The 20,892-nt window shown below is 44.3% G+C and overlaps 1 protein-coding gene and 1 non-coding gene across 4 annotated transcripts; both read left to right on the forward strand.

Moving 5' to 3' along the window:
• Window positions 1-8,455: 8,455 nt before the first annotated feature.
• Window positions 8,456-19,837, forward strand: ing2 (inhibitor of growth family, member 2). Of its 3 annotated transcripts, none has more exons than XM_085979868.1 (2): window positions 8,456-8,480; window positions 19,051-19,837. In XM_085979868.1, exon 2 carries the CDS (start codon window positions 19,197-19,199, stop codon window positions 19,713-19,715), a length of 519 nt encoding a protein of 172 aa, XP_085835994.1. In that variant the 5' UTR covers window positions 8,456-8,480; window positions 19,051-19,196; the 3' UTR covers window positions 19,716-19,837. The 3 variants fall into 3 exon arrangements, with proteins under 3 accessions (XP_085835994.1, XP_085836040.1, XP_085836093.1); XM_085979914.1 differs by lacking the exon at window positions 8,456-8,480 and adding an exon at window positions 8,776-9,662; XM_085979967.1 differs by lacking the exon at window positions 8,456-8,480 and adding an exon at window positions 9,486-9,662 and having other exon boundaries at window positions 19,031-19,837.
• Window positions 8,797-9,073, forward strand: LOC147124054 (RNase MRP). The gene has a single exon (XR_015080207.1).
• Window positions 19,838-20,892: the final 1,055 nt, after the last annotated feature.

Here is a 20,892-nt window from a genome sequence, read left to right on the forward strand (position 1 = left end):
TCTCAGTATTAAATTGTACTGTCCTAGCATTACAACCTAAATTCCTATTCGTCTTTACAATGGCATCATCACACTGCTAGTGGGCCTTCAATCATTTATCATCTATGACCCCTCCCTTACTCTACTGCCATTTGCAGGTATATCCACATTGTTTACATATGCCTGGAGTTTCCCATCTCCAAATACAAAATACTGCATTTATCCACACTGAAGGACATTGCCACACACAGGCTTATTCCCCTAACTTATCTAAATCAGCCTGTACCCTATTTATTTAATCTATAGTTCCCTATGTGCCTCTCTTGGTATCCTCCGAAGTGCCCATCGAAGCCCTCATTGCTGCCGCCTTACAAGCAGCAACCCCCATCCTCTGCCTAGGCCCTAAGATCTGGAATTCCCTCCCTAAACCTCTCCGCAACTCTCCTGCTTTAAGAAGCTCCTTAAAACGTCTTTCACCTGTCTTAATACCTCCTTACATGGCTTAGTAATGCACCTGTGACGTGCCTTGGGACGTTTTATTATGTTAAAGGCGCTATATAAATGCAAGTTATGTTTCTGCATAATCTGCAAACATGTCAATGGATCCATTAAAGCCCTCATCCACATCATTCATAAGATGATGAACAGCAAGAGTCCCAAACAAGGGGCCCTGTGGAACTCCACTTGTGACCTGGTACCATGCAGATCTCCCATTGATGATGACCCACTGTATACAAAATTGCAACCAATTTCCTATCCAGCATAGTATCTGACCGCCAATGCCATAACCCAATAGCTTTTTATGTGCTACTTTATCAAAGGCTTCTAGAATTGAGATATACAACATCTACTGGACTGCTATCATCCACTAATTTGGAAATTTCCTCACAGAACTCAATCAGGTTAGTGAGGTTGGGTCCACATTTCTGAAATCCATGCTGGGATTCTCTAATAACTGCTGACTCTCCGAGTGATTGTAAATCACATCCCTTAGAATGCCTTCCAAAATCGTTTCTACAACCAATGTCAAACTATGAGGTCTGTAATTCCCATGGTCTGCTTTCTTGCCCTCCTTAAATATTGGTATTACAAAGTACTCATGACCTATTAAATATGAGTCAACAGTTTGCATACGATCTCTCCCATTTCCTTCAGCGCTTTTGATGTAAATGACATCAGGTCCAGCACCCTGATCTGCCTTGAGTGCCTTAATCCTAGTTGAGACCATTTCTGTATTTAGGACCACCACTATCTGACACCACAGGCACGTTAATCTTCAACAGATGCAAAGTATTCATTTAACTATATGTTGGTCTTCAATCCTAACCTGCCTTGCTGAATCTCTCAAAGGCCATAATGCATTTCTGGTTTTTGACATAACTGAAAAAAATACCCATCCACAATCTTTTTTTATAATGCCTTTATTGACATTTCTGATAGTTTTAATTAACCTCAATTGCATCTTATATCATAACAGTGATTGTTTTTCCCTATGGATCTCCCTGTTATGCCATTTAGGTTCCTGTACTGTTATTTTTACCCAAGGGACATAGATGGTTTCCTTATGCACAAATACAGATTTAAATTATCTCCATTCTTCTTCTGTATCACTGTTATTTCTGCCAAGCAGCAGACCTGAATCTACCTTCCCCAAATTTTTACTCATACTTGAAAATTAAACCCTCCTGAAACCTGACTGCGACGTTAAATTGTCTGCAGCAATAGTTTGCCAACCCTAACTAGAAAGGGTGTGAAAACATCAGGTGGGGCAGGATCAGGCTCAACTGTTACGTTCCCCACTATTAAAAAAAAACCTGACACTGTTTAGTCTCATCTTATGAATGGCCAGCTGGTTGAGTTGGTCAAAAACCCGTTGTAATGATCAATAACATGTCATTCTATAGTGGACACTAGGTGGAGCCGTAGAGCTGTATATAGCTGTATGTATAAGACTACACTACCCAGCTGTATGTATATTAAGACTACATTATCCATGAGGCACTAGGCTACCCACAAGGCAGCAGTCAAGATGGAGGCCTCTACAGATACTGTACCTAGTCCACATGTGCTCAATAAAAGTGTCTAGCAAAAGCTAGCTGTGTTCATAATTAGAATGTCTATTTATAAATGAACATAAGATAGTACCAGGATACCAACAGTTGTAAATATCTGCTAAAAAATTGTGAAAAGCGACATGGAGAATTTGAAGTCACCAGAGCGTTTGAATCTCGAGGGAAATGTCGACTACAATTGGCGGATTTTTAAACAACAATTCGAACTCTACATTGCTGCCATCGGATTCGGTACGAAGCCAGACGCAAGAAAAATAGCGTTGCTGCTTACGGTTGCAGGCTCACAGGCGATAGAGGTATTTAATACATTTGTATTTAATCCAGAGGAGAACAGAGAAAAATTAGAAGATGTGCTAAAAAAATTTGATGCACATTGCTCTCCCAAAAAGAATGAGACCTATGAAAGATACATGTTCTGTTCAAGGACACAGCAGCAAAATAAGACTTTTGATAGCTTTATAACTGATCTGAAACTGAAAGCACAGACATGTAATTTCTCTGAGCTGAAATCATCCATGATTCGTGACCAGATTGTGTTTGGTATTCATGATAAAAAAAAGTCAGGGAACGTCTGTTGAGAGAAACCGAACTAAATTTGGAAAATGCCGTGAAAATATGCCAAGCCAGCGAGCTAGCTCAAAAGCACGCGAAGACTTTCAGTGAAATCAGTAATGATGCGATTGTAATGAGTGATAATGCTGCTGTCGGTGCTGTGTCCTACAAGGGGAAGAAACGTGGGCAGAACAGAAATGAAAAGCAATCGGAGGATGAAATTTTTAATTGTAAACGCTGTGGTTACAAACACCAGTTAAGACAATGCCCAGCGTTTGGGAAAATGTGCACAAAGTATAATGGAAAGACTCACTTTGCCAAACAATGCTTTTCAAAAGTAAAAACTAAGAAAGGGCAACGAGTTAATGTAATTGAGGACACTGATTTAAGTGAGACATTTTTTGTACGAATGGTGTCATGTGACAATATCAAAAAGGATACAGAAAATGGGCAGCCCTCAGAAATGGACAATGCTGAACATAAAGTTAATGCAGTAAAAGAGGACAAATGGATGATCCCACTGCAGGTAAATGGAGCATTAGTTACCTTGAAACTAGACACTGGGGCAAAAGCAAACTTAATCAGTATGAGTGACATTAACAATATGAAAGAGAAGCCAAAGGAAGAAAAGCACAAAGAGGAAAAACACAAGGAGAAAAAGTCCAAAGATATAACCGCAGCAGATGTTGTTAAGCAGTGGAAAGAGAAAAAGAAGAAGCCTGCACCAGAGCAGGAAGCAGTTCTGGTGGATACTCCTTCTTCCCTCAGGCCAATCTTTGGTGTTCCATTAGCCGAGGCTGCTGAGAGGACTATGCTGTATGATGGGATCCAGCTGCCAGCAGTTTTTCGAGAGTGCATTGACTACATTGAGAGTTATGGCATGAAGAGTGAAGGAAACACTGAAACCCTCTCCAAGCAAAGATCGCAAGGAGACCTCGATCTATACAAGAGCAGATCGATGACAATGCCGCAACTGCATCTTGTCATTCACCGCCAGAACAATCTCATGAAGACACATCAGACTTACCCGTGTTGAGAAGATCCACACGTGAAGTAAAAGAGCCTGATAGACTTAATCGAGTACAATGTAAAGCTTTGAAAATGTGTTGACTGTTTTGAAAATGTTTGTTTATAGAGCACTAACAAAAGTGTTACTGATATTATCTTTATTGTTTTCTTGAAAGTTGATTGATATTGATTTTGTTAAACCTCAAAGAAAGGGGGATGTAATGATCAATAACATGTCATTCTAAAGTGGACACTAGGTGGAGCCGTAGAGCTGTATATATAAGACTACACTACCCAGCTGCATGTATGTTAAGACTACATTACCCATGAGGCACTAGGCTACCCACAAGGCAGCAGTCAAGATGGAGGCCTCTACAGATACTGTACCTAGTCCACATGTGCTCAATAAAAGTGTCTAGCAAAAGCTAGCTGTGTTCATAATAAGAATGTCTATTTATTAATGAACATAAGACCCGTCACCCTCTTTCTGAGCTTTTTTCATTCATTTGTAGCAAGAGGGTTCGAGTACAGGAACAAGGATGTCTTGCTACAGTTGTACAGGGCCTTGGTGAGACCGCAGCTTGAGTATTGTGTGCAGTTTTGGTCACCTTACCTGAGGAAGGATGTTCTTGCCATGGAAGGAGTGCAGCGAAGATTCACCAGACTGATACCTGGGATGGCAGGAATGACTTATGAGGAGAGATTGTGTCGATTGGGCTTATACTCACTGGAGTTTAGAAGATTGAGAGGTGATCTCATCGAAACCTATAAAATTCTGTCAGGCCTGGACAGACTAGATGAAGGAAGGATGTTTATGATGGCCGGGGAGTCCAGAACCAGGGGTCATAGTCTAAGGATAAGGGGTAAGCCATTTAGGACTGAAATGAGGAGGAATTTCTTCACCCAGAGTGGTGAACCTGTGGAATTCTCTGCCACAGAGGGCGGTGGAGGCCAGTTCATTAAATATATTCAAGAAAGAGTTGGATATATTTCTTAAGGCTAAAGGGATCAAGGGATATGGGGAGAAGGCAGGGACAGGGTACTGAATTTGGATGATCAGCCATGATCTCATTGAATGGCGGAGCAGGCTCGAAGGGCCGAATGGCCTACTCCTGCTCCTATCGTCTATGTTTCAGCACCCACTTACTGAAGGCAAACTACTTAAACTTGGAGGTACCTCTTTCATTTTTACCAATTGTTTAGTTACGTAGCAAAGCTCGTGCTCCCTAGAGCATGGATTATGCCTTTGTTTCAGGTGGGAGCTACAATAGCACCTATTACAACTAACATTTGACGATGGTGCTGTACGAGGTCCCCTACTACATCTTCATTTCAGGATGCTTCTTCTGCTGTTAGTTCACTTCCCACCGGTGTAAATAAAACCTGATTCATTGCCATGATGTTAAGTGCGTCACTTCCTCTTCTATTTACCTGATTTCATCTTAAAAAGAGTCCATGTAAAAAAAAAGCTTTCACCACTGAAATACTCTTAACGGCCAGAGGAATGATTCTGTCCAAAGTCAACATCCCAGGTACTTCAGCTATAAATGATTATGGAAATACGTTTCAAAACAAGAGCTGTATAGGATCTCGCCTAAAACAGTACTCAGCAACACACTACAACTTGAGAATCATAGAAATTTATGGCACAGAAGGAGGCCATTCGGCCCATCGTGTCTGTGCCAGTCGAAAAAGAGCTATCCAGCCTAATCCCACTTTACCAGCTCTTGGTCCGTAGCCTTGTAGGTTACCACATTTCAAGTGCACATCCAAGTACTTTTTAAGTGCGATGAGGATTTCTGCCTCTAACACTCTTTCAGGTGGTGAGTTCCAGACCCCCACCACTCTCTGGGTGAAAAAAGTTCTCAACTCCCCTCTAATCATTCTACCAGTTACTTTAAATCTATGGCCCCTGGTTATTGACCTCTCTGCTAAGGGAAATAGGTCCTTCCTATCCACTCCATCTTTGCCCCTCATAATTTTATACATCTCAATTAAATCTCCCCTCAGCCTCCTCTGTTCCAAAGAAAACAACCCCAGCCAATCCAATCTTTCCTCATAGCTAAAATTCTCCGGTTCTGGCAACATCTTCGTAAATCTCCTCTGCACCCTCTCTGGTGCAATCATCTTTCCTGTAATGTGGTGACCAGAACTGTACGCTGTACTCTAGCTGTGGCCAAGCTAGTGTTTTATACAGTTCAGCATAACCTCCCTGCTCTTTTATTCTATGCCTTGGCTAATAAAGGAAAGTATCTCGTATGCCTTCTTAACCACCTTATCTACCTGTCCTGCTACCTTCAGGGATCTGTGGACATGCACTCCAAGGTCCCTCTGTTCCTCTACACTTCTATCCTACCATTTATTGTGTATTCCCTTGCCTCGTCAGCCCTCCCCAAATGCATTACCACACAGTTTTCTGTATTGTACTCCATTTGCCACTTGTCTGCCCACCTGATTAGTCCATTGATATCTTCCTGCAGTCTACAGCTTTCTTCCTCACTATCAAACACACGTCCAATTTTTGTATCATCTGCAAACTTGTTAATCATGCCCCCTACATTTAAGTCTAAATCATTGATGTATACCACCAAAAGCAAGGGACCCAGTACTGAGCCCTGCGGAACCCCACTGGAAACAGCCTTCCCGTCACAAAAACACCCGTCGACCATTACCCTTTGCTTCCTGCCACTGAGCCAATTTTGGATCCAACTTGCCACTTTCCCTTGGATCCCATGGGCTTTTACTTTTCTGACCAGTCTGCCATGCTTGCTAAAATCCATGTAGACTACGTCAAACACGCTACCCTCATTGACCTTCCTTGTTACCGCTTCAAAAGATTTAATCAAGTTAGACCTTCCCTTAACAAATCCATGCTGACTGTCCTTGATTAATCGGTGCCTTTCTAAATGGCGATTAATATTGTCCCTCAGATTTTTTTGGAATAATTTGTCCACCACCGAGGCTAGGCTGACTGGCCTGTAATTACTTGGTCTATCCCTTTCTCCCTTTTTAAACAACGGTACAACATTAGCAGTCCTCTGGCACCACACTTGTAGGCAGAGAGGATTGGAAAATAATGATCAGAGCCTCCGCTATTTCCTCCCTTGCTTCTATTAACAACCTGGCATATATTTCATCCGGGCCTGGCAATTTATCTACTTTCAAAGATGCTAAACTCCTTAATATTTCCCTTCTCACTATGTTTATCTCATCTAATATTTCACACTCAACCACAAGGCTAGAAATAGGAACTAATTTCAACTTACAGGGATCCATTACATATGAAACTCACTCAGCACTTTTTTATTATAGTTTATTATCTTCGACATGGTGTTTATACTTCTTCATTCCCCATCCTGCCATAAACTCTGTACCTTTGCCAGTAATTGCATCATTGGATGAGGGTTTCAGAAGGCAAGAGCAGTCACGGGAGATGTTACCGAGGTAGAATATGCGATCTTTGTGATGGAGACGCTATTGGGTTGGAAGCTCAGCTCAGAGTGAAATAGGATGCCGAGGTTGTGAACTGTCTGGTCCAGCCTGACAGTGGCCAGGGTGGGGAAATGGAGTCACTAGCAAGGATACAGAGTTTATGGCAGGGGCTGAAGACAATGGTTTGGTCTTCCCAATGCTTAACTAGAGGAAACTGCGACTCATCTAAGAGTGGATGTTGGACAAGCAGTCTGACAACACAGAGGTTGTGGAGCGGTCGTCAGCATACATGTGGAAGCTGACTCCAGGTCTTTGGGTGATGCCACCAAGGGACAGCATGTAGCTGAGAAGAGGAGGTTGCCAGGGATAGATCTTTGAGGGAACTCCAGAGGTAACAGTGTGGAGGGCTAAAAGAGAAGCCATTACTGGAGATGCTGTGGCTACAGTTGGATAGGTAAAAGTGGAACCAAGTGAGAGTTATCCTTGCTGTCCTAGATTAGTGGGAAGTTTTGGCAGAGGAGAGTTCTTGATGTTGTCAAGCCAGATATGGTGCTGGATGGCTAAACCAGTTGTGCGCCAGATATGCTCAAGTCTTCACCTCTTGGATTTGAGGCAGCAAAGATGGCAGCCATACTAGGTGGAACAACCAGTATAGGAGAGAATAAAGCTCTTACTGGGAACAAGGGCATCAACATTAGAGGTGAGAAAGTGGTTGAGCAGATTCACATCTGCAGAATTATTGTGGCAAATGGAGGCTCAAAGGCTAGGCTGCATAGCCGAGTCCAAAAGTTTCTGGGTAAGCATGTACATAAAAATATTGTCATGGTGTTGCAGACAGGTGGTAGTGCATCTTGTCTAGAGGAGAATAGTGTGGCTATTGTCAAAGCTGCAGAGAGGATGAGAATGGATAATGCACCAAGATCAGTCAAAGAGGATATCAATTGTCAGTTTGACTAGTGTAGTTTCAGTGCTGTGGCAAGAATGGAAACCTGATTGGAAAGATTCAAACATGCAGCCTCTGGTAAGTCTTTAATTCTCTCATGTTAATAAAATGCAACTATATCTTCTTCTTTTAAGCATCTTACAGGTTGTTTTACTTCTCTTGCGTTTTTCAGTATATCGTGGAGTTTTACTTTGAGTTGGTGTGTTTGATCACTGCCTTTGTCCCATCCGACACGGCGTGCTTGGCCAGCTCCCCGGGCAGCAGCAGGCACACAGAGGTCTGGATCTCCCGGGAGGCCAATGGTGTGGCGCTTGTTGTAATGGACCGGGCAGGAAACCTCACCCGCGATGCGCTCGAAAATATCGTTCACAAAGGAGTTCATGACACTCATGGCCTTGGAGGCGATGCCAGTGTCGGGGTGAACTTGCTTCATCACTTTGTAGATGTAGAGGGAATAACTCCTTCCTCCGCTTCTTGCTGCTGTTTTAGTCAAGGTTTTCTTGGTGCACTTCATTTGTAAATTCTTACTTTCTGTATTAGTTTCAGATGCTGACTGACTTACTGAGTGGCTCTAGCATTTTGCTGTTGCGGTTTGTAAACCTAATTAGCATAATTTATTCGTAGTTCTGGCGTTTTTTAAAGCACGCGTTTTTGCTTTAAATGAACAAATAAATGGGGGAAAAGATTATGCTCGGCAATCGTTATGAGCATAATGGCTTGCTCCGAACGTCACTTTCTCCAGTCACCACAATGTAAACGCAGTTGCTGTCACGGTGATATATATAAGACTGGGGTGGCCTTACAACACATAGGCATTCTGAAGACCTGCTCACTAGGCTACGCACGGAGAACTGATAGTTTCTCTTTCATTCTCGGCCTAGGGGAAAGTCCCCGGACCCAGGGGGGCAGCGAGTGCCACCGCCTTGAAACGATCATCCTGTCTAAAAAGCTCGCCATTGTGAAAGCGCCAAGATGTCCTCGGACTGAGCGCGCGAGCGCAGACGGGCAGCCGTCCCAGCCGGAAGTTACGCAGGTAGTGTACCGAGCGCGCGTACACCAACAGCACGGGGCTCATTCTCAGAATGCCGGTTTTTTTTTTAACCGCCCGTTGGCCATGGCGATCGTCAGGAATATACGAGAGGAAAGGACGACACTCCCTCGCGATGTCTCGCAGTCATTTAAACTATAAATCACAATACACTGACTGACTCGAAACCCACGCGATGGAAAATGGGGGTGGAATTTATTTTTCAGACGGAAGCAGCTTGGCTCTCGGTGAAGGCCTGAAGTCACGTGTCTGAGGGGCTGCCCGTGCGAGTGCGCAGGCGCGGAGTGCGCGTGTGAGTTTGAGTGCGCAGGCGCGGAGAGTGAGCCTTCGTAAGTGCGCAGGCGCTGAGAGTCTGACTGTGTTAGAGTCTGAATGCGCAGGCGCGGAGCCGGGCGGTTAGTTTTGTTTAGGAGGCCGCCGAGCCGGGGTTGAGAGTGAGTGAGTGAGTGAGAGAGAGGAAGAGGCGGCCGGGGCTGTCTCTGCCCGATCGCTTCCACCATGCTCGGTCAGTCCCCCAAGGCGCGGGTGTCGGGCTACGTGGAGGATTATTTGGAGAGCGTGGAGACACTGCCCCTCGAGCTGCAGCGCAGTGTATCCCTGTTGAGGGAGATCGACACCCGCTACCGAGGTGAGTGAGTGCGACTGGGCCGTCCGGGAGAGAGAGGAGAGGGTGGGACCCGGGCTGGGCCCCGGAGAGGGGTGAAGACCGGGTGTAGGTGAAGAGGGGGTTTGGGGGTCAAGCTGGGCCCGGCCAGGGGAGGCCGGAGCTCCGGGTCCGGGTTGAATACAGTGGCCGCGGTCGGTGTAACTGGCGAGTGAAGTCGGAGGTTTAAAAAAAAAATATATATATATACATATAATTAAAGGGGCCGGTCCTCGGGCGAGAGACTTTAATTGACCCCACCCCCGGGAATGTGAGGCAGGGAATGGGAAGCGAGCCCCGCCTCCCACTGATAAACCCGAGAAAACCCTGCCAGTCCCGGCCTGGCCACCGTCTTCTGGGTGTCCCCGTCGCTGCTGAGGTGGAAGCTGAAGGAAACTAGGGGCGGGGGAAGATACTGAGAGGCTTGGATTTTTTCAAAAAAATAAACCTCTCGGGTCGGATGGAGCCGCACCTTTCCCCTCATGTCCTTCCAAATTCCTCCTTAACTGAAAGATTAAAAGAGAGACTTTCATTAAAACAGCGCCTTTCGCGACCTCGAGATGTCCCAAAGCGCTTTCACAGCCAATGAAGTGTTTTTTTTTGGAAGTGTAGTCACTTGTAATGTACTGTGATTGAATAGCCCCGAACCTCATAGAACCCTAGAAACTTACAGCACGGAAGGAGCAGCCATGCTTCGTCCTGCAGCCCCGCTTTTTGTCCATAACCCTGTAAGTTGCTCATCCTCCAGTACCTGTCCAACTCCCTTTTAAAATTATTTATGGAATCAGCTTTTACCACCTTTTTCAAGTAGAGTGTTCCAGATCCCAGAGTTAAAGCTGAAACTTTCTGCTCCGATCACCACCGTTTGCCCCAGTACTCACTAGGGGAGAGAAACTGCTGTTCAAAATATCAGAACTCTTTGCAGGGGGTGCAATAAAACAAAATGTTTCCAGATGCTGGAAATCTGAAACGAAAGCAGCAAAGGAGTGAAATACTCAGCAGGTCAGTGGGCCTCTGTGCAGAGAACAGTGCAGAACCACACACTGGTGGCGCTTCTGGTCTCGGATTTTGAGATGTGGATGCTGAGCAGCCACTTGAAACTCCATGAAGGAATGGAAGCAAAATGACCATCCCAGCTGATGCTGCTCCTGATCTGTGCAGAAACATTTCCCAGTAACGTTGCTTGTTGTACAGTAAATATACACATTTTGATACAGTGGTTGTGTTTTCTGGAACAGTGCTGCATCATATGATCAGGCCTAACCATGGCTTGTGATACTCTTGGGGTCAAATTTTGGTCCTAAGGTTGAGGATTTCCAACTAAAAAATACAAGGTAGGATGTGTATGTACATAGAGCCTTTAACAGGCCCTAAAGGACTATGAATATTCAGATGGGTAGGGCAACAGAACTGTTTTTAAAGAATTGTGAAATGACGCACACAAATGCAAGGAAAAGTGGAAATCCAGCTGACTGAAAGATATAAAAAGCAACAATGAGGTGCAAAAAGGGAATATGGGAAAAAAACTTGCAAGGGATATCAAAGCTAACAGCAAAAGTTTCTATAAATATATTGAGTGATAAAGGTGAATGTGGGCCCATTAAAGACAGATCCACGCAAGACTAATGGACAATAATGAAATGGCAGCTGTGTTAAATCTGTACTTTGTATCCGTTTTAATGGAAGAGGGCAAAATACCAGTGGGATAATGGGACCTAAATATAAGGGGAGAAATTAGTGGATTTAACATAAGTAATAAAAAAAAAGGTAACTGAAAATAGTGGGACCCGGTGGTTTTTACCCCAGAATATTAAAAGAACTGGTGAGGAAGTTGAAATGCATTAATAGTAATTTTCCAAAGCACGCTAGGCTTGGGATAGTGTCTTTTAGAGTGTCTGAACATTTGGACAAGTATGAGCTGATCAGAGAGTCAGCAGGGATTTGTGATGGGTAGGTAATGTCTGTCTAATCTAGTTGAATTTTTTGGCTAGTTCATGGTGGATAAGGAATCTCTCTGGATTTTGTCTGTACAGGAAACTCTTTGGTATCTGGCACCGACGGGACCGGGATGGTGCCGGTTGATTAAAAATTCCAGATGACGGAGAGGGTTATTTTTAACAAACAAAAATAAAAAAATCAAGAAATGTACAGTATGCAGTAATTGGGTACTCACCTACCGAATGCTGTGTTAAATGGATGGTGGAAGATGCTTGATTAAGTACAGTACTGCCAGTTGAGGGTAATCCATAACTCTTTAATGACTGCCGACAGCGCCAAGAAGCCGAGTGGTGGCAGTTTGGAGAACTACCCCCACTGACTAACTCGGCCACTGCGGGAGACTCGGATTTGCCGGTTAATAGAGAATTCCGGATATTTAGGTGCCGTTTAAACGAGAGTTTCCTGTATTTCCATACAGCATTTGAAAAGATTCTGTAGAAGAGATTATCACAAATTTAAAACACACAGCATTGGAGGTGACCTTGTGAAATGAGTTGGTAATTGGTTGGGAGATAAAAACAGAGTAGGGATAAAGGGAACGTTCTTTGATTGGCAGGATATGACAAGTGGTGCTACCCAAGGATCTGTACTGGGGCCTCAGCTTTTTACCATTTATATTAGTTAATTGGACGAAGGACTAGAGATGTGTATATCCAAGTTTGCAGGTGACACTAAGAAGGCATAGTAAATTGTGTGAATGGGAGCAGGGAGTTACAAAGGGACATAAGCTAAGTGAGCAGAGATTTAGGTGTCTGTGCACAAATCACAAAGTCGATGAACAGGTTCAAAAAGGCCAATGGAATGTTGACCTTTATCTTCAGGGAGCTGGAATGCAAAAGTGAGGAAGTGATGCTTCAGTTGTAGAAAGCCTTGGTCACACCCCATCTGGAGTACCGTGTTCAGTCTTGGGGACCGAACCTTGGAGAAATCGCCTTTGGGGTAGTGGGGGGAGCTATACAGCACAGATTCACTGGAACGATACAATGGACTTGAGTGCTGAATTATGAGGACAGGTTTCATTGACATAGCTTGTATTCCCTTGAGTTTAAACGGTTGTGGGGTGATCTAATCAAGATCTTTAAAATAATAACAGGATTCCATAGGATTGATGGATAAACTATTTCTCCTGGTGGGGGAATAAAGAACAAGGAGGCATAAACTTAAAATAACTAAGACTACGAAAAATTCAAAAATGGGTTTAGAATGCATGTACGTAAATGCACAAAGTGTGGTGAATAAGGTTGGTGAGCTACAAGCACAATTAGCCGTGTGGCAATATGTTCTGGCAATAACGGAAACGTGGCTTAAAAACGGTGAGGACTGGGCACTTAATATTCAAAGGTACGAGGTGTTCAGAAAAGATAGGGAAGGGGAAAAAAAGGTGGGGTGGCAATGCTGATTAAGGAAGACATTGTAGTGTTGGAAAGGGAGGATGTTCTTGAGGGGACAAGGACAGAAACCATTTGGTTAGAGTTGAGGAGCAAAAGGAATGATCACGCTATTGGGGGTATTCTATAGGCCTCCAAATAGTGAGAGGGAGGTAGAGGAGCAAATCTGCAGGGAAATCGCAGTGCGGAGGCAGCGGACCTGAGAGGGAGCGAGAGCGGAACCTGAGGATATAAAGAGCACGGCAGAGCGAGGCCCGAGAACGGAGACAGCGGACCTGAGCGGGAGCGAGAGCGGAACCTGAGGATATAAAGAGCACGGCAGAGCGAGGCCCGAGAACGGAGACAGCGGACCTGAGCGGGAGCGAGAGCGGAACCTGAGGATATAAAGAGCACGGCAGAGCGAGAACAGAGACAGCGGACCTGAGAGGGAGTGAGAGTGGAGCCTGAGGATATAAAGAGCGAGGCCTGAGAGGGAGAGGGAGCGGAGCCTGAGGATAAAAAGAGCGAGACCTGAGAGCGGAGGCAGCGGACCTGAGTGAGAGTGAGAGCACGGTGGCATAGTGGTTAGCACTGTTGCCTCACAGCGCCAGGGACCCGGGTTCGAATCCGGCCTCGGGTGACTGTCTGTGTGGAGTTTGCACATTCTCCCCGTGTTTGCGTGGGTTTCCTCCGGGTGCTCCGGTTTCCTCCCACAGTCCAAAGATGTGCGGGTTAGGTTGATTGGCTATGATAAATTGACCCTTAGTGTTAGGGGGATTAAATGCGTGGGGTTACAGGGATAGGGTGGGATGTGTGTTGGTGCAGGCTCGATGGGCCGAAATGGCCTCTATCTGCACTGTGGGGTTTCTGTGATTCTGTGATATAAAGAGCGAGAGCGGAGGCAGCAGACCTGAGAGGGAGCGAAAGCGGAGCCTGAGGATATCGAGAGCGGAGGCAGCGGACCTGAGAAGGAGCGAGAGCGGAACCTGAGGATATAAAGAGCGCGGCAGAGCGAGTCCAGAGAGTGGAGGCAGCGGACCTGACAACAAAAACAAGGAGTGACATCACAGGAAAGCAGGGAAGCGATTGGTTGGTCAGTATTTCTCTCTCTCTCTATCTTGGGCATTGGTTTAAATTAAGAGCCGGGATTTAAAACTAAACGTTCACAAAGAGGGAGCTGATTGGTGAGTATCTGGTAAGTGTTTTTACTTGGCTTTCTTAAAGTTTTTTAAGTTTATTCCAGCTAGGTTAGTAAATAGTCTGTTAATTAGAGGTATGGCAGGGAAGCTCACACCCGTGGAATGCACATCCTGTGCCATGTGGGAAGTCCTGGACACCTCCCGTGGCCTGGACGACCACATGTGCGGGAAATGTCACCAGCTACAGCAGCTCGAGCACCAGGTTACGGAGCTTGAGCGGCGGCTGCAGTCACTGGTGTGCAACCGCGAGGCTGAGAGCTACGTGGATAGCATGTTTCGTGAGGTGGTCACCCTGCAGCTTAAGAGTGTGCAGGCAGTGAGGGAATGGGTGACTGTCAGACAGAAGAGGAGGACCAGGCAGGTAGTGCAGGAGTCCCCTGAGCCCATCTTACTCACCAACCAGTATTCAGTGCTGAGTACTGGTGAGGGTGATGGTTCCTCTGGGGAGTGCAGCCAGAGCTAAGTCCACAGTACCATGAAAGCCTCAGCTGCACAACTGCGAAGCAGAGCAATAGTGATAGGGGATTCAATAGTTAGGGAAGCAGACAGGCGTTTCTGCGGCCGCAGACATGACTCCAAGATGGTATGTTGCCTCCCTGGTTACAGGGTCAAGGATGTCACTGAACGGCTGCAGTGGTCTGTGCAGAAGCTGATACGTCTTCTACCTGCCCAGCTTCATTCCCTAAAACTAAGCCCAGAACTGCCCCCGCCCTTGTTGGGCTTGCTACATACTGGATAAAAAAAGTTCTCCTGGATGCATTTTAGGAATTCTGCACCCTCTATACACTTCACACTAATTAATATTGGGGTAGTTGAAATATCCTACTATTACTGCCCTATAGTTTTTGCACTTCTCAGAAATTTGTCTACATATTTGTTCCTCTATCTCCCTCTCACTGGGAGTCTGTAGCACACTCCCAGCAGTGTGATCGCCTCTTTTTTTTGTTTTTCAGTTCCACCCATATGGCCTTGTTTGATGATCCTTCCAACATATCATCCCTCCTCACAGCTGTAATAGTTTCTTTAATCAATACCACGACCCCCCCTCCCTTTTTACCTCCCTCTGTCCCATCTGAAAATCCTGTAACCAGGAATGTTGAGCTGCCATACCTGCCCCTCTTTCAGCCACGTCTCTGTAATAGCTATAACATCATAGTTCCCAAGTATCTACCTGTGCCCTCAGCTCAGCTGCCCTGTTCACTATACTCCTTGCATAGAGTACAGGCAGAGCTATTTGAAAACTCGCCCCTATTGCCAACAGTGAACAATCCTGTACAAACAAATTTGGAATGATGCGGCTCTATCTTCTAGGTTCCCCTTTTTTTAAAGGTACCGATGACCACTCAATGCAGTATATTCTTAGACCCAGGTTTAAAGAAATTCGACTAGACTTTTAAATACACTAGGTGTGAATACACTACCAAAGTTAAAGAGTAGAAAAGATTAGATCTTGGGAAATAAGATTCCCCGTTAAAGTTTTAAAAACCTGAAAAATGTAGGAGGGTCAAGATTGATTGGAGGTTGAGAGGTCCATGGTTTTGAGAAAGAAATTAATGCGGCTATCCATTGAATCTTGATTTCAGTGTAGGAAAGAAGATTCTGTAGGACAGTGTGCTTGCAGCTTAAGGAGGAACATGAGTGGAACGTTCTGAGGAGCATCCATAAAGCAGACAAGATAGATTTATGACAGGGAGGAGAGAGAAAGGTTGGAGATTAGAGGTGAGAGAAGAAGGGCCTATCAATGGGGCTCCTGGAAAATTGGGAAGAAGATTTTCCTTCATTCTAATGGAGCAATTGCGGAAAGGTATTGGTATACTGATGAATATGGTCCTCTGTGAAATGGTGATCGAGGGTAAGGAGAGTGTCAGTGAAAACTGGGTGACCATGTGGCCAAGAGGAGATTCATCTATCTTTAAATATTAATATTTACTAAAACAATATAACCAGTACCTTTAGCAATAGAGAATACCAATACCTAATAGTCTGCAATTTCTCACCAAGAAAGGAGGGGAAATCCTCACAATTTATAACAATTGTCAGCAATTTTCTCATGGCCCTGATGATTGGTCAACATTAATGATGTGGTTTATAAAATGGGGTACTCTGCAGCTGGTGTGGATCATGTGAACAAAATGTGGAATGTCCTCTCCTGTGGTGTACTTTAAGAACATAAGAATTGGGAGCAGGAGTAGGTCATACGGCCCCTCGAGCCTACTCCGCCATTCAATAAGATCATGGCTAATCTTGGAGCTCAACTCCACTTTCCCACCTGATCCCCGTAACCCTCGATTCCCCTAGAGTCCAAAAATCAGCCTTGAATATACTCAATGATTCAGCACCAACAGCCCGTTAGGGTAGAGAATTCCAAAGATTCACAACCCTCAGTGAAGAAATTCCATTCTATCTCATCTCAGTCTTAAATGGTCGACCCCCTATCCTGAGACGATACCCCCGAGTTCTAGACTCTCCAGCCAGGGGAAGCAACCTCTCAGCATTTACCCTGTCAATCCCCCTCAGAATCTTATGTTTCAATGAGATCACCTCTCATTCTTCTAAACTCCAGAGAGTATAGGCCCAATCTACTCCATCTCTCCTCATAGGACAGCCCTCTCATCTCCGGGATCAATCTAGTGAACCTTCATTTCACCGCCTCTAAGACAAGCTTATCCTTCCTCTGATAAGGAGACCAAAACTCTGCACAGTGCTCCAGGTGTGGTCTCACCAGAGCCCTGTACAATTGTAGCATGACTTCCTTTTGTACTCCAACATGCCATTTGCCTTCCTAATTGCTTGCTGTACCTGCATGCTAAATCTATTTCCTGTACGAGGACACCTAAATCTCTGAGCACCAACATTTAATAGTTTATAACCATTTAAAAAATATTCTCTTTTTCCTACCAAAGTGAATAACCTCACATTATACTCCATCTGCCACCTTATTACCCACTCGCCTAACCTGTTTATATCCCTTTATAGGCTCTGTGTCCTCCTCACAACTTACTTTCCCACCTAGCTTTGTATCATCTGCAAACATTACACTCAGTCCCTTCATCAAAGTCATTAATATAGATTGTAAATATCTGAGGCCCAAGCACTGATCTTTGCGGCACCCCACTAGTTACAGCCTGCCAACCTGAAAATGAGCCGTTTATCCCTACTCTCTGTTTTCTGTCCGTTAACTAATCCTCTATCCATGCTAATGTATTACCCCCAACCCATGAGCCCTTATCTTGCGTAGCAACCTTTTCAAAAGAAATGATCCATGACTGTACCCAGCTGTTGGGTAGGTTGAAATGTCTAGACGTGAGCCTAGAACATGTCCGAAGCATTCCAGCAGTACAAATGTTCACAATACATATGGAACAGTCCCTATTTCTCTCAATAAAGATATGTGTGGCAGGAAGTACATTAATTTATCCAGTGATTCCTAATAGTTCTTGTGGCAGTACACTGAATTAGACATTTTTTGACCAGGTTCCCTTTGTTTTAACCAGAGGTCTGGTTTTGTGAATAGTTTCTGAAGCTGGAAGAGCTTAACGTGAATTGTCAACCATGATCTCATTGAATGGCGGAGCAGGCTCGAGGGGCCGAATGGCCTGCTCCTATCTTCTATGTCAGCAAACAGCCCCCCCCACTCCTTAACTTATGACAGAGGGAAGGTCATTAATGAAGCAGCTGAAGATGGTTGGTCCTGAGATTGTGATAACTGGCATCTGACAGCCAAAGCCATCTTGTACCTCTGTCTCTGGTATGACACCACCCACTGGAGGGCTTTCCCTCTGACCTCCATTGACTTCAATTTTGCTAGTGCTCCTTGGTGTCACACACAATCGAATGATGCCTTGATGTCAGGCAGCTACTCTCGCCCTGCAAAATGTCTTGAAGTTTCATTCCGACAGCTTAACTTCTGCTAATGTTTTTCTCCAACCTTTGTTTGGAAGGAGATAAATCTAAACTAACATATGGTTTTGGTCTTGTAACTCCCTGTTATAACTGGTGTGGATTAAAATATTTGAGTTGCATAGTGTTTATGGTACAGAAACCGCCTCCTTCCACCCTGCTAACCCCATCAACATATCTTTCTATTCCTTTCTCCCTCCTGTGTTTATTGAACTTCCCCTTAAAGACATCTATGCTATGTGCCTCAACGACTCCTTGTGCTAGTGAGTTCCACATTCGAACCACTCTGGGCAAAGCGGTTTCTCCTGAATTCCCTATTGCATTTATTAGTGACTGTCTTATATTTACAGCCCCTAGTTCTGGCCTCGCCCATAAGTGGAAACATCTTCTCTACGTCTACCCTATCGAACCCTTTCATAGTCTTAAAGACTTTTATCAGGTCACCCCTCATCTCTTTCTAGAGAAGAGTCCCAGCCTGTTCAGTCTTTCCTGATTGGTGTAACCTCTCAGTTCTGGTATTCTAGTAAATCTTATTTGCACCTTCTCCAGTGCCTCTATCTCTCTTTTTTAGATTTGGTTTTAAGTTTTATAGCTGACCAGTGTTTATATTGCTGCAGTTGTGCTGACTCAGTATATAAAGAGTATTTGAGCTAGGTAAGTGTGTAATGGTAGTGAGAGGCCAGCTAATGTTAATATAACACATAACAGCCATTTAAAAAAAACCCTGCACAGGACGTTGTTCCTTACTGTGTCGATCTGAGAATATAGTGAATTCTGGTTTGTTCAACTGTAGCTTAATGAGTTTATTTTAATATGTTGGGAACTGATTAAAGCCCAGAGTACTGATGAATGTTAAAAGAACATCATGCTAATTACTTTGCAAATGTAGCTTTTATTTCCCTCTTTCAGAAGTTTTAAAGGAACTCGATGATGCTTACGAAAAGTATAAGCAGGAAACGGACAGCACTCAAAGGAAACGAACGCTGCATCATCTTCAGCGAGCATTAATTAACAGCCAAGAGCTGGGAGATGAGAAAATTCAGATCGTCTCGCAAATGAGTGAACAGGTGGAGAATTGTGCGAGGCAGATGGATAGTCACTCGGAATGTTTTGAGGGCCCAGCCGAACATGAGAAGTCTATAGAGAAGGTCAAACTGGAGGTGGCTCAATTGGAAAGGCCTTCCAGAAGGCCGCGCAGACAGAAAAATGGTGAAACCCGTGAATTGTGCCATATTGGTAATGAAACTGAAGAGGCCGAGGAGCAGCCTAAAGAGAAGAAATCAAAATCTGCAAAAAAGAAGCGCTCTAAAGCTAGACCAGAAAGGGAAGTCTCCCCTATTGACTTTCCAATCGATCCTAATGAGCCCACTTACTGCCTCTGCAACCAGGTGTCTTACGGTGAAATGATCGGATGTGATAATGAAGAATGTCCAATTGAGTGGTTTCATTTTTCTTGTGTCGGGTTAACGTACAAGCCAAAAGGTAAATGGTACTGTCCACAATGCAGAGGTGATACTGAAAAGACTATGGACAAATGCTTAGAAAAATCAAAAAAAGATAGGAGGTCAAGGTAGTGACTGCCACACATTTTAAAAGCTTTTCATATCTTGTCATCATGTATAAGAATATTAGCTTAAACTGTATGTGAAACTATGCAATAATTTTTACTATAGTATTAAACGTTGCTGAATTTTCACATGTATTTTGACTCGTGCACTACAACAGTGTTTGTGGAGATCTGCTTCTTGAAACAGTTTTTAAATCAGCAGGCATGTTTTCAGTGGTTGAATACAGATCTGTTTGCACCTGTGTTTTAATGTGTAGAAAGCTTCTAACACTTAACCTAGACAGTACCATCCTTGCATGGAGAGGAGTGGGAGCAATAACTTATCTACGTTTATTGTAATGGCGTAGTAGATGGGTCAGAAATAGTTTATGTAAGTTGTAGTACAGTTTGTAGTCCTTCAGGCTAGTCTTATAACACAAATACCGATTCAGTGCTTACAATAGCACCCCAGTACAGTACGTACTACAATATCAGTGCAGGAAGCTGCATTTTTTGTGCAATTACAGTGGCATTATCCGGAGAGGAACAGAGAGTTCTCAGTATCTTGGCCAACAATCATCCCTCAAACACCACCACCACAAAATAAGAACATCAGAAATAAGGAGTAGGCCATACGGCCCCTCGAGCCTGCTCTGCCATTCAATAAGATCATGGCTGATATTCGACCTCAACTCCACTTTCTCACCCGATCCCTATATCCCTTGATTCCCCTGGAGTTCAAAAATCTATCTCGGCCTTGAATATACTCAACGACTCAGCATCCACAGCCCTTTGAGGTAGAGAATTCCAAAGATCGCAAACCTCTGAGTGAAGAAATTCCTCCTCATCTCAGTCTTAAATGGCCGACCCCTTATCCTGAGACTGTGACCCCTAGTTTTAGACTCTCCAGCCAGGGGAAACATCCTCCGCGTCTACACTGTCAAGCCCACTAAGAATTTTCTGTTTCATTGAAATCACCTCTCATTCCTCTAAACTCTGGAGAGTATAGGCTCGATCTCTCCTCATAGGACAACCCTCTCATCCCAGGAATCAATCTAGTGAAACTTCATTAAATAGATTAAACTGGTCGTTTATCTCAACTGATATTTGTAGGATCTTGATGTCTGCAAATTGACTACTACATTTGCCTACATAGCAATAATAACGACCGTTCAAAAATCTGGCTCATTAGGGATGAAGTGCTT

This window comes from Somniosus microcephalus, chromosome 1 (genome assembly GCF_052327205.1).
Source record: "Somniosus microcephalus isolate GS21.2 chromosome 1, FLI_Smic_1.0, whole genome shotgun sequence".
NCBI classification, from domain to species: domain Eukaryota; kingdom Metazoa; phylum Chordata; class Chondrichthyes; order Squaliformes; family Somniosidae; genus Somniosus; species Somniosus microcephalus.